Source organism: Scyliorhinus torazame, chromosome 4 (genome assembly GCF_047496885.1).
Source record: "Scyliorhinus torazame isolate Kashiwa2021f chromosome 4, sScyTor2.1, whole genome shotgun sequence".
NCBI lineage: Eukaryota > Metazoa > Chordata > Chondrichthyes > Carcharhiniformes > Scyliorhinidae > Scyliorhinus > Scyliorhinus torazame.
The window spans coordinates 202,844,817-202,858,034 of NC_092710.1; the positions used below are offsets into that span (position 1 = coordinate 202,844,817).

At 42.5% G+C, this 13,218-nt stretch overlaps 1 protein-coding gene across 2 annotated transcripts in view; it reads right to left on the reverse strand.

Moving 5' to 3' along the window:
- Nucleotides 1–3,657: 3,657 nt before the first annotated feature.
- Nucleotides 3,658–13,218, reverse strand: part of cd2ap (CD2-associated protein) — a 318,661-nt gene continuing 309,100 nt past the window's right edge. For both annotated transcript variants that reach the window (XM_072499137.1, XM_072499136.1), the window contains exons 18-20: nt 8,426–8,489; nt 4,857–4,894; nt 3,658–4,037 (exon numbers count right to left, since the gene is read on the reverse strand). In XM_072499137.1, the coding sequence (XP_072355238.1) occupies nt 3,947–4,037; nt 4,857–4,894; nt 8,426–8,489 (193 nt within the window). In that variant the 3' untranslated portion in view covers nt 3,658–3,946. The remainder of the gene's footprint in view (nt 4,038–4,856; nt 4,895–8,425; nt 8,490–13,218) is intronic.

The following is a 13,218-nucleotide window of genomic DNA, read 5'->3' on the forward strand; positions in this document are numbered from 1 at the left end:
AATGTGTATGTCCCAAATTGGGATGATGTGGGTTTTATAAGGGGGTTGCTGCCAGCGGTCTGGGTTTTAGCCACGTACCAGTTGATCATGGGAGGAGGTTTTAACTGTGTCCTGGAGCCGAGGGTGGATAGGTCGAGCCCCAGGTCGATGGGTAGGGTACGAATGGTGAGGGAGCTGGGGGGGGGTTAATGGAGAGGATGGGTATGGTGTATCCATGGCGTTTTCAGAACCCAGGCGGGAGTATTCCTTCTTTTCACACATCCATAAGGTTTTATCGTGGATCGACTACTTTGTAGTGAGTCGGAAGATTTTGGTTGGGGTGGAGGGGGCAGAGTAAGCGGGGATAGTCATCTTGGACCATGCACTCCACTGGCTGGAGATTCAGTTTAGAACGGGAGGTTTTTGTGATAAGGTGTGGGCGGCGATTAAGGTGTATGTGGCGTTGAATCAGAATGGGAAGGTTTGGGAAGCACTGAAGGCAGTGGTCTGAGGAGAAATTATTTTGTTTACGGTTCATGCGGATAAGGAAAGGAGGGCGGAACATGGCCGTCTAGTGGAGGTGGACAGGGCAGGGAATATTCGAGGGTGCCCACCGTAGAGGAATTGGCGAGGAAGAAAAAGTTGTAGGGGCAGTTTGACAGGCTGACAACGGGTAGGGCGGTAGGGCAAGAGGGGTGTAATACGAGTATAGAGAGAAGGCGAGCCGCATGCTGGTGCACCAGCTGCGGAAGCAGGCCGCGTCCAGGGAAATAGTGAAGATACGGACTGGGGCTGGGGATGTGTTGTCGGAGCCTAGGAAGATAAATGAGGCATTTAGGGAGTACTACCAGGGACTTTACGGGGTGGACCGGGGGGAGAGGAGGGGGACATGGGACGGTTTCTGGACAAACTGGAATTTCCCCAGGTGGAGGAAGCAAAGAGGCAGACATTGGAGGAGCCGCTGGGGCTGAGGGAGGTGCTGGATAGTATCAGGGGTATGAAGTCAGGGAAGGCCCCTGGGCCTGATGGGTACCTGGCAGAATTTTATAAGAAATTTGCGACGGACCTGGCACCACATCTGTTAGGGGCGTTTAATGAAGCACTGGAGAAAGGGGAGTTGCCGGAGACGATGATGCAGACAGTAATCACACTAATCCCCAAAAAAGGAAGGATCCGATGGAATGTGGGTCGTATAGACCCATATCACTATTGAACACGGATGTGAAAGTATTGGCTAAGTTGTTGGCGGGGAGGATGTAGGACTGTGTCTCGGGGGTGGTTGCAGAAGATCAAATAGGCTTTGTGAAGGGCAGGCAGCTCACGTGTAATATAAGACGACTGTTGAATGTGGTGATGAATCTGTCGGGGGCTCTGGTACTGGATGTGGTGGTGTCCACGGATGCGGAGAAGGCATTTGATCGCATGGAGTGGCGGTACTTGTTCGAAGTTTTGGGAAGGTTTGGCTTTGGGCCGAGATTTGTGGCTTCGGTGCGGTTGCTGTATGTGGCACCAAGGGTGAGTGTGAGGACAAATGATATGAGCTCACAAAACTCTCATTTACACAGGGGTACGAGACAGGGGTGCCCACTGTTGCCGTTGCTGTTTGCACTGGCCATACAACAGTTGGCGATGGCTCTCAGGGGGTCGGTAGAGTGGCGAGGGAGCATTGGGTGCCGCTCTATGCCAATGACCTCTTGCTGGATGTTTCGGATCTGTTGGAGAGTATGGGAAGGATTATGGGCTTGCTGGGAGGTTTGTAGGGTACTCGGGGCACAAACTAAATATAGGGAAAAGCGAGGAATTCCCGGTGAATGAGCTGGGATAGCGGGCTAATTTAGGGGGGGATGCCATTTACTGTGGCGAGGGATAGGTTTAAGTATTTGGGGATTCAAGTAGCGAGGGAATGGACGGGGCTCCATAAGTGGAACTTAACAAAGCTGGTGGAGGAGACCAGGGAGTATCTTAGGAGGTGGGATACACTGCACTTAATGTTGGCAGAGAGGGTCCAAGTGGTGAAAATGAATATTTTGCCAAGGTTCTTGTTTATCTCTCAGGCTCTCTCGATCTTTATACGAAATACCTTTTTTTGGAAATTGGACACGATCATCTCGGACTTTGTATGGGCGGGGAAGGTGCCGAGGATGGGGAGGACCCTGCTACAGAGGCAGAGGCAGCGGGGGGGGGGGGGTTGCCGAGCTTGCTTCATTATTATTGGGCGGTGAATGTAGACAAGGTACGGCAGTGGTGAGAAGAAGGGGTAGAGTGGGTTAGGATGGAGGAGGAATCTTGTAAGAGGTCTAGTTTGAGGATTATGGTGACGGCAGCGTTGCCAATGGCTCAGAGTAGGTATTCAGGTAGCCCAGTGGTGCAGTCCACAGTGAAGAAATTGACCCGGGCTAGCCATACAAATACTGTGGCTACATGAGCCCGTCAGAGGATAGAAACACTGCTGCAGTAACTCATCTCCGGACTCCCACCACCTCTGACTTCACCATCTACAAGGCACCAGTCAAGAGTGTGATGGGATACACCCCACTTGCCTGGATGAGTGCAGCTCCAACATTCAAGAAGCTTGACACCATTGGATAAATGAGCCCGCTTGATCGGCACCCCATCCACAAACATCACTCCCTCCACCACCACGCAGGTTAGCAGCAGTGTACATCATCTACAAGGTGCACTGCAGGAACTCAACAAGACTCCTCCAACTGCACCTTCCAACCCACGACCACTACCATCTAGAAGGACAAGGGCAGCAGATACATGGTAACACCACCATTTGGAAGTTTCCCCCTCCAAGCCACTCACCATCCTGACTGGGAAACATATCACCGTTACCTCACTGTCACTGGGTTAAAATCCTTGAACTCCCTCCGTAACAGCACTGTAGCTATACCTACACTGCATGGACTACACCAGTTTAAGAAGGTAGCTCATCACCACCTCTATTAGGGATGCACAATAAATGCTGGCCAAGTCAGCAACACCCACATCACATGAATTTAAAAATGCCTTTCCCTAAAAAAAGTATTACATTTTGCCTTTCATTGCTTATTTATATGTTAATTGTAAGGATGTGGTTGCATTTTATAACAAATGAGGTATGTCTCATTTATAATTAGGGACAATAATGTATCTATCCTGTAAGATATGTGAGTTTAGAGCACTAGCTGTTGACATTGTCCACATATCACATTACTGAATATACGGAGCACAATTGATACAAAAGGAAAGGAGAGGTATTGTCAGTGAGAGTTTGAGAAGACAGTCATTCTGAAGAGAAATAGGGAGCAGCCAGTTGAAAAAATATTTCACAATTAAATTGTTTAATGTTTCAAATTATGAGAAATCACCATGAACGTTCAATAAGTTATATTACTAGAGAAGATATACAAATTGAAATGAAACTTTTTGGATGATGATTTCTATTGTGGTACTTACAAGGTGCAATTAATTTAATATTTAAAGTATTCTATGATCGTTCATTTACAAAATTCCAAATTATATTCCAGGACAGTTTGTAAGGAAACAAATGCAAAGGAAAAGTATTTGTTTTAGCCAAATCAGCCTTTAAAGAAAGGTTATTAAAAACTTGAAATATGTATGCATTGTGCCACAACACGTTAAAAACAAAGTATGAAGGAACCTTGGATTATAAAGGCAATCTATCACCATGGATTATAAAAATGTATTATAATCATTTTTTTTCATTTTATTAGGTAATACGTAACAGCAAAAGTGGATGAACTATAAATTGAAAGGGTTTACAGGGAATGGAATGTTATGAACAGCTAATACATTTACAGAACAATGCATTGTACTTTGATTTTGAATCGGTGTGTAACAGATGAGAAATACAAGCAGTATATGGATTTGTAATTAAAAATGATTGTCATTCATGATCATTTGTAATGAGCTTTATTGCAACAAAGGACTGTTGAAAATCAGTCCCCAGTACCACTTATTTTTAAATCTCTCTAGGAGAAAATAGTTCCACGTAAATGAAGTTAAAATTGGAGTTGTTTTGCCCCTTCAGAAATGTAGATTTCTTACTGCATCTGCAATATTAAGTGATGAGAGAGGACGATAGGTAAATAGAAAAAAATCTAGTCTTGAATCATAATTCAAAGTAAACATATTAAAGATACAATTGATGTTTGCCCATTTCCTCAGACCCTTTTGTAAGGGCCATAAGCTCCCTTTATTGCAAGTAATGTGTAAATAACCATTTAAATTATATAATATAACCTTAGATATGAAAATACATAGTTTTACTTTGCATAGGGAATTGGTCTGTAGTTCACATTCCTTTGCCCCTTAAAACACCAACTTTATATATTTATTTAATACTTGTATCTGCAAGCTTCAATCAGGCACAATAGTGTTTACCCTGGATAGGAAAGCTAAAATAAATTGTATACAGCAAGATCAAACTCCCTTTCCTGTAGAGAAAAAAAAAATCTAAAATCTATTAAGCTCTTTCCCATTTAACTGAAAATACCAATACATCAATCTTATACAGTTTTGCAAAACTATAACAGCATCGATTCATTAAAAAAATTAAACTACATCTTAATCAAAAATTAAACATCTCTGACCCCTTTATACAGATTCAGTAGTACAGTAAACAAACTCGAACATTCACCATGAATGCATAGTCTGCAAATCCAGCACAATAGCAGATAAGGCCTCTAATTCATATTGGCGAAAAATTTACATCATACAATTATACCCAGCTTTATAAAGATATATCATAATATCTGACATTTTCATTTAGGACAATGATTATAATAAAAGGGGAAAAGTATTTCAAAGTTCAGAATCTCCTGGTTATTTGCAGAAACTGAGTCGCTGATATTGAATGGAATGTAGCTCACGTGGACTGGACAGCTTTCTTCAGTTTGTCTATTTCCAGCTGTAAAACAATAACAGTGACCATTATTTAGTTATGCAAAAACTTAAAGAACACGTAATTTTGGTGAAATCAGAGGAATAATTCAAATGTGTATTCTTCATGGGCATATTAAAGGATGACTGTTGGCAGTATCTTCTGCTAGGCTGGGGAGGTGTTAAAAGTTTCAGCATAATCATGTGATTACTTGATACCTACAAATATCAACAAGAATGAGTCGTTGGCAATTGGAAGTTCTTGCTAATTATCCTATTTTAAGAGTGCAAGAACACAAGAAATAAGAGCAGGTGAAGGTCAGTTGACCACTGAATAAGATAGTAACTGATCATCTAACATAACTCTATCTTCATGATCTATTCCCACATCTCTTGATTCCATTTTAAAAAACTAAAATGTAACTATTCCACTCTCCCCAACTTGAATATACTGAACATTTAAAGTCCTCTGTGGTAGTAAATTCCAAGATTCATGCCCTTTGAGTGAATACATTTCTCATCTCAGTCCTAAATGGATGACCCACATTCTGAGAATATTGATCACTGGCTCTCCACTCACTAGACAGGGGGCAGCACGGTAGCATAGTGGTTAGCACTATGGCTTCACATCGCCAGGGTCCCAGGTTCAATTCCCGGCTTCGGTCACTGTCTGTGCGGAGTCTGCACGTTCTCTCTGTGCTGCGTGCGTTTTCTCCAGGTGCTCCGGTTTCCTCCCACGAGTCCCAAAAGATGTGCTATTAGGTAATTTGGATATTCAGAATTCTCCCTCTGTGTACCCGAACAGCATGGGTCAACTTGGGTGTGCTGGTTCAGATTCATAGAACAGACACAATATCTCTATAAGTGCGCTGATGATAACAAAAAGCAAAATTGATGTGAAAAGATTTTGCTCAAATTTTTATATAATCGGTCTTGTAATTATAGTAAGCAGGACATATACGGAATTACGTTTAAATATACTTTCGTAAAAAAAAAGCTCAATTGCACCATATGTTCATTACATAGATTACATAGAACATACAGTGCAGAAGGAGGCCATTCGGCCCATCGAGTCTGCACCGACCCACATTAATCCCTCACTTCCACCCTATCCCCGCAACCCAATAACCCCTCCCAACCCTTGTGGACACTACGGGCAATTTTTTTTTTTTAGCATGGCCAATCCACCTAACCTGCACGTCTTTGGACTGTGGGAGGAAACCGGAGCACCCGGAGGAAACCCACGCAGACACGGGGAGAACGTGCAGACTCCACACAGACAGTGACCCAGCGGGGAATCGAACCTGGGACCCTGGCGCTGTGAAGCCACAGTGCTATCCACTTGTGCTACCGTGCTGCCCCTAATGTATTCTCTGATGGTTGAGTTTAGAACTATTTGGTGAGATATAATAGGCCAGATTTAATGCTCAGTCGCTGCCATTGATTTCATACAGGGAAGTTAACTGTTCCAATTGATCTCTCCATTTTTACTACTGACAACTATCCAAGTGCTGCAGGGTGTCTTGAATCTAGATGTTGATGTGTGTCTTGATGTTTCATGGGTACCAAAGAGTTTTGTGACACTTGCTGCCTGATTCACGTGAACAATGACCATCAAAATAGTACTGAAGTCAAGTGCTGCTAAACGCCAGCAAACTGTCAAAGCTCCTCAGGGACTGATCAGGAGAAAATGTGTCGGGAAGGGGGAAAAAAAAGAAATTTAACAGCAATATGAAGAGTTGTTAACTCTCTTGCAAATAATTTTGCACCCCAAAATGCCATCAGAAATGGATTGTGATAACCAAATATTGGATGAGAAGAAGGCAAAGTGAGAAACTTAACAAAATAATTGTTTAGCACAGGGCTGGTTTAGCACAGGGCTGAATAGCTGGCTTTGAAAGTAGACCAAGGCAGGCCAGCAGCACAGTTCAATTCCCATACCAGCCTCCCTGAACAGGCGCCGGAATGTGGCGACTAGGGGCTTTTCACAGTAACTTCATTTGAAGCAGAGTTGTGACAATAAGCGATTTTCATTTTCATTTCAATAAAATCATCTCGAACCAGACACAAAAGCAGCAAAAATTAAAAATTGTGATTCGATTTGAAATATTTCAAGATTTTTGAAAAAGATTTTACCTGACTGTATCATAGAATATCATCTGAATCAATTATTACGATGAAACATTTGTAGTTTAAGAACAGGCAGTCAGAATATTTACAGCGTTTAGTAAATGAATGCAAACATCTTCCTGAATTCATAGATTATTGACATAAATTTTGGATTAAAATTTTTAGGGATGCCTTACCAATCTTTATTAAATTCTACATCATAACAAACACCACTTCAGTAATATTTATTACACAAAATGCATCCCAGAATACTCAAGGAAGTAAAAAGAAACATCTAAATTTCTGACCACAATCGTTAAAATATTCTTGGAAATGCAAGTTAAACCAAAGCACCACCTCTGTTCCAAAAGGGATACAAGTATAAACTAGGTAACTGGGGACTTGTCACCCAACTTCTAGAGGGCACAATGCAATGTAATGACGACCTTACTTCGGAAAGAATATTGAAACCGTGGAGAGGTGTCAGAAGAAATGATGCCAGAGATGAAGGGCCGTAGACATAAGGAGAGACAGATCAATTATGGCCCTTTTCATTAGATTACAGAAGGCTAGGGGGAGATCTGATAGGTGTTCAAAATTATAATGCATTTCAATAAGGTAAAGAAGGAAAACAAATCACTGATTATGGAGTCAGTAACTAGAGGGAATCAATTAAAAACATCACCACATGAACATCAATGGTTCAAAGATTGTTTTTACACAGAGAATTGTTAGGACGTTGATTCCCCCGTGAAGGAAGTAGACAGCATAATAGCTTTTAAAAGGGATGCGATATTATACTTAAAAAGAATAAAAATATCAGGGATTGGAGCCAAGTGAATTAATTTGTTTAAAAAAAGAGCTGGAATAGGCTCAATGGGCGGAAATTGTGTGTTGTAAAAATCTACACGATTCCAAAATATAATGCCGAGTTTGTACTGGTAAATAAACTGGCTTAACTCGACTGACCAAAGAAAAAAAAGTCTTGCATAATATAGTACCTCTTATGATGTCAGGATGTGTCAAAGTGCTTCAGCCAAAGAAGTACTTCTTCTGAAGTGTAATCATTATACGGAAGTTACAGCAGACGATTTCCAAACATCAAGTTCCCACAACAGCAACACAATAACGACCAATGAACCTATTTTACGGAGGTTGGTTGAGCAATAAGATGACCAGGGACATTTCCCTTGCTTGAATTCCTTAAATCTTTTATATCCACTTCCAAAGGCAAGACGGAGCACCAGTTCAGTCTCTTATCAAAGAGTGCAGCACATCCTTAACACTCCAGTAGTGTGTGTCAGTCTGGAATGTGTGCCTGAGGTGGGGTTTGAAGTCACAACTTTCTGATTGAGGTTGGCGTTCTACCAATGAAGCCACAGCTGACACTTATTCAGCAACAATAGAAGCTACCCCAAGGTCTTAACATCTGCATAGTTTAGACTCTTACCTGTAAGGCAGTACGTTGCTTCTTCTCTTCTTCAAAGTCATTCCTTAGTTCAGTTAATTCTTTCCTGTGGACATTAGATGTAAACGTTGTTACTTTGGAATGCAGCATTATAATCAGGATGTTTGCTTGCCTCACTTCAACATCAGTTACACTGTTTATATGAAAACCTATGTCACACTGGAGAAATAAATAGTAAGGCGTAAGGTTGGGGTCAAAGTAAGAGAGAAGGTAAGAATGGCCTAATTATGTCAACAGAGCATGTATGGGTAAATAAGGTTGGTGAGCTGCAGGCAATATAGACACGGTGAATATAGTGCTCGGGGGCTAATGTAGAACTAGCTTTAAAAAATGGAAGAAATAGGTACTAAATATTCCTGGATACAAGGTGTTCCAGAAAGATAGGGAACACCAGAAAGGAGGTGAGAGGGCGGCATTGATTAAGGAGAATATTACAGTGCTGGAGAGACTGTCCAATAGTGCAGATATCCAAGAGAGGTTAAGAAGCGAATCGACTTGGTTAGAGCATAGAAATAATAAAAGTGTGATTACACTGTGATTGGTTGGGCCACCATCCAATGGGAAAGAGACAGAGGAACACATTTTCAAGGAAATGACAGAGGTGCAAAACACTGGTAATGGAGGATTTCAATTATCCCAACCTCAACATTGACAGCAATAGCATAAAGGGCAAAGAGGGGGAAGAGTTTCTGAAGTGTGTTTAGGGGAATTTTCTAGATCCCTATATTTCAGGTCCAATGAGGGAGGAAACAGTGGAAACTAGTTCTGAAGAACGAGGTGAGTCAAGTATCAATAGGGAAACATATAGAGGGCAGCAATCAAGGTAGCGTACGTTTAGCTAAGAACATAAGATGTAGGAGCAGGATTATGTCATTCAACCCACTGAGTTCACTCTGCCATTCCGTATGATCATAGCTGATAAGCAATATTAACTCCATTTTCCCATCTGGTCCCCATATTCCTCAATTCCCTGAGTGACTGTCTATCTCAGCTTTAAATAATTTCAAGGCTGGAGCATCCACAATCCTTTGGAATAGAAAATTCCAAAGATTCACAACCTTTCAAGTTACAAAATTCCTCATCACAGTCCAAATTGATCAGCCCCTTATTCTGAAACTGTGCCAGTATTCTATATTCCCCACTGGATAAAAGCAAATTACTGCAGATGCTGGAATCTGAAACGAAAGAGAAAATGCTGGAAAAACTCAGCAAGTCTGGCAGCATCTGTAGAGAGAGAAAAGAGCCAATGTATCGAGTCCGATGACTCTTTGTCAAAGCTTTGTGAAAGAGTTATCGGACTCGAAACATTAGCTCTTTTCTCTTCCTACAGATGCTGCCAGACTTGCTGAGATTTTCCAGCATTTTCTCTTTCGTTCTATATACCCCAGCCAGGGGAAACAATCTATTAGTGCCCACCCTGTGAAGCCCCTTCAAAATGTTCTATGTTTGAATAAGTGACCGCTCTAAACTTGAGACAATGAGTCCAAATTAATCAGCCTCCCATGATAGAACTGCCCTCCCATCCCAGGAACCAAACTTCCCTCCCATCTCAGGAACCAAGCACCCCTCCCGTCCCAGGAACCAAACTACCCTCCCATCCCAGGAACCAAACTCCCTCTCATCCCAGGAACCAAACTACCCTCCCATCCCAGGAACCAAACTAACCTCCCATCCCAGGAACCAAACTACCCTCCCATCCCAGGAACCAAACTACCTTCCCATCCCAGGAACCAAACTACCCTCTCATCCCAGGAACCCATCGATGAACCTTCACTGTATTGCGTTCAATCGAAGTGTATAATTTCTTAAATATAGAGACTGCACACAGTACTCCAGATGTGGGTGCTCATCAAAGTCCTGCAAAATTGCAGCAAGTCTTCTTTAATCTTATACCCCAATTCCCTTGCAATAAAAGCCAAAATGAAATTTGCCTTTGTCTTTGTAATTGGCTGCTTTCCTGCATACTAATTGTGTTCATTGTACAAATACACCCAAGCCCCTCTGAATATGAATATTTACAAGTTTCATGCTTTTTGACCAAAATGAATAACCTCACACTTCACCAAATGATGCTCCATCAACCACTTTGCTGCTAACTCAAGCAGTCAGTATTGCTTTGACTGTCTTCGTCTCTGACTTACCCCACGGGGATTTCAACTTAAATTCCACCCTGCATGTAACCTCCAGGATTACAGGTACCTCCAGGATATACAACATCCTTCCAACTGCTGCTCTCGCCGCATCCTGAAATTTATCCAGTATTGCTTTGTCTTGCCTGAAGCTCGAGAGGCTCTTCAGGATGGTGTTTAGTACGATCCTGGTGGTCTCACATGTGGATATGGAGCCTGGTTCCCTAGAAACCATATTCAGGGTGTCAGACCGGCCCGATCTACAGGCAGGTGCGGGAGTAAATGTTTTAGCCTTCGCCTCGCTGATCGCTCGTAAGTGGGTCTCGTTGGGGTGGAGGTCAGCTTTTCCTCCCTGTGCCTCAGCATGGCAGAGGACATGCTGGAGTTTTTGACCCTGGAAAAGGTGAAGTTTGAGCTGATGGGGGCAACAGAGTGGTTCTACAACTGTTGGGGTTTGTTCATCATGCACTTTCGGGTTGGTTACCGTTAACTGTTGAGGGAGGGCGGGTTTCGGGGGTGGGGCTGGGGAGGATTTGTTTGTTTGTGGTTGTTTTTGTGTTGTGAAAATGTTGGGGCGGCACAGTGGTCAGCATCGCTGCCCCACGGTGCCAAGGACCCGGGTTCGATCCCGGTCCCCTGTCTGTGTAGAGTTTGTACATTCTTCCTGTGTCTGCGTGGGTCTCACCCCCACAACCCAAAGATGTGCAGCGGAGGTGGATTGGCCGCGCTAAACTGCCCCTTAATTGGAAAAAAAGAACTGAGTACTCTAAATTTATTTTTTTTAAATAGTGAAAATATTGAAAATTGGTCGAATAAAAATGCTTTTAAAAAAATCCAACAGATAGGGATCTGCAGGCTGTTTACTGAAATGATCTCTCTCTCTCTCTCTTCAACCAGTCTTTCTGAGACCTCTCTATCCAGAAAGTAATCCTGTGTTCGCTAACTTTATTTAAAAGTTGGTTTCGACCTGTGGTGGATTTTTCTTGCTTGGAGATAGAGAAGGTATCAGCTAGAAGTTTAAAAGTGTTTCCTTTTATTGTTAAGCATTGTTTAACTAGCAATTGTAAGGTATATTTCTGTGATCTTAAGGTAGTTTAAGAAAGTTTTTTTTTTAATACATCACATCCCTATTTATTTTATTCGAGTGAAATATCCTTTCCTCACAGTTTTACACATATGAAAAAAAAATGATTGGGGATCTAGGCCGGTATCCCATCAAATGTAATACCATTCACAGTTGGCATTTGGCGTACATTTTGGTTTTCCCTTTACAAGCTTGACTACTGAAATTAAAGCGGCATATTGTTTATCAGAAATATTTTTTCTCACTGCATCCAATGATACTTGAACAACAAGCCAGGGCAATGAGTAACCTTGCACAAGGGACGGTCAACTACAGTGTGGAGTCAGGAGATGGCATTTGTTTGATGGGCATACAACCTGATTGATGGCAGATACATAAACAGCTCGAATATTGTGAAGTCTGCAAAGCATTGCCGGGCAGGAGGGAAGAATTTGATAAGGACTCATGTCTACCAGATTCAAAGCTCGAATGGAGCCAGAAATTTGGCTTAAAGGGACACTCTTTCCAGGATTGAGCCAAGAGTGGAATAGTCAACCACTCAACATGACAGGAGGAAGGAATGGGAAAGAAGTGAGCAACAGAAGTGCCCATTTGTGTAAGATTATTTGGAGACTTGGTATGTGTGGGCTAAAAGGTGCAGCAACTACAGTTTAACCTTAGTGGGGAAGCTTCTAATATTGATAATTTGGAACAAAATTAGCAATTGTGATAAATTAAGGAAAGCCAGCCTAGACTTTTTGAGGACAAACCTGATTAGCTAACTTGCTTCAGTATTTTGATGAAGTAACAGAGAGTTGATCATAGAATCATAGAATTTACAGTGCAGGAGGCCATATGGCCCAGCGAGTCCGCACCAGCGCTTGGAAAGAGCACCCTACTTAAGCCCACACCTCCACCCTGTCCCCGTAACCCAGTAACCCCAGCAAACCTTTTTGGACACTAAGGGCAATTTAGCATGGCCAATCCACCTAACCTGCACATCTTTGGACTGTGGGAGGAAACTGGAGCACCCGGAGGAAACCCACGCAGACACAGGGAGAACATGCAGAATTCGCACAGACAGTGACCCAAGCGGGAATCGAACCTGGGACCCTGGAGCTGTGAAGCAACAGTGCTAACCACTGTGTTACCCATGTTCATGGAATAAAAATGTCAGAATCATCAGGTATACAAAGTTGGCTGAATGACAGGAAACAAACAGTAGCGATTAACGTATTTGTTCCAGACTGGAGAAAGGTTTATAGTCTAATTCCTCAGTGGTGGGACCACTGCTCTTCTTGATATATATTAATTACCTAGGCCTCGGGCACAAATTTCTAAATTTTCAGATGATACAAACCTTGGAAGTATTGTGAACTGTGAGAAGGATAGTGTTGAGCTCACATCAATTATTTGTTTATTTTTTTAACAATTAAATGGCAATTTAGCGTGGCCAATTCACCTACCCTGCACATGTTTAGGTTGTGGGCGTGAGACCCACACAGACACAGGGAGAATGTGCAAACTCCACACGGGCAGTGACCCGGGGCCAGGATCGAACCCGGGTCCTCGGCGGGTGATGC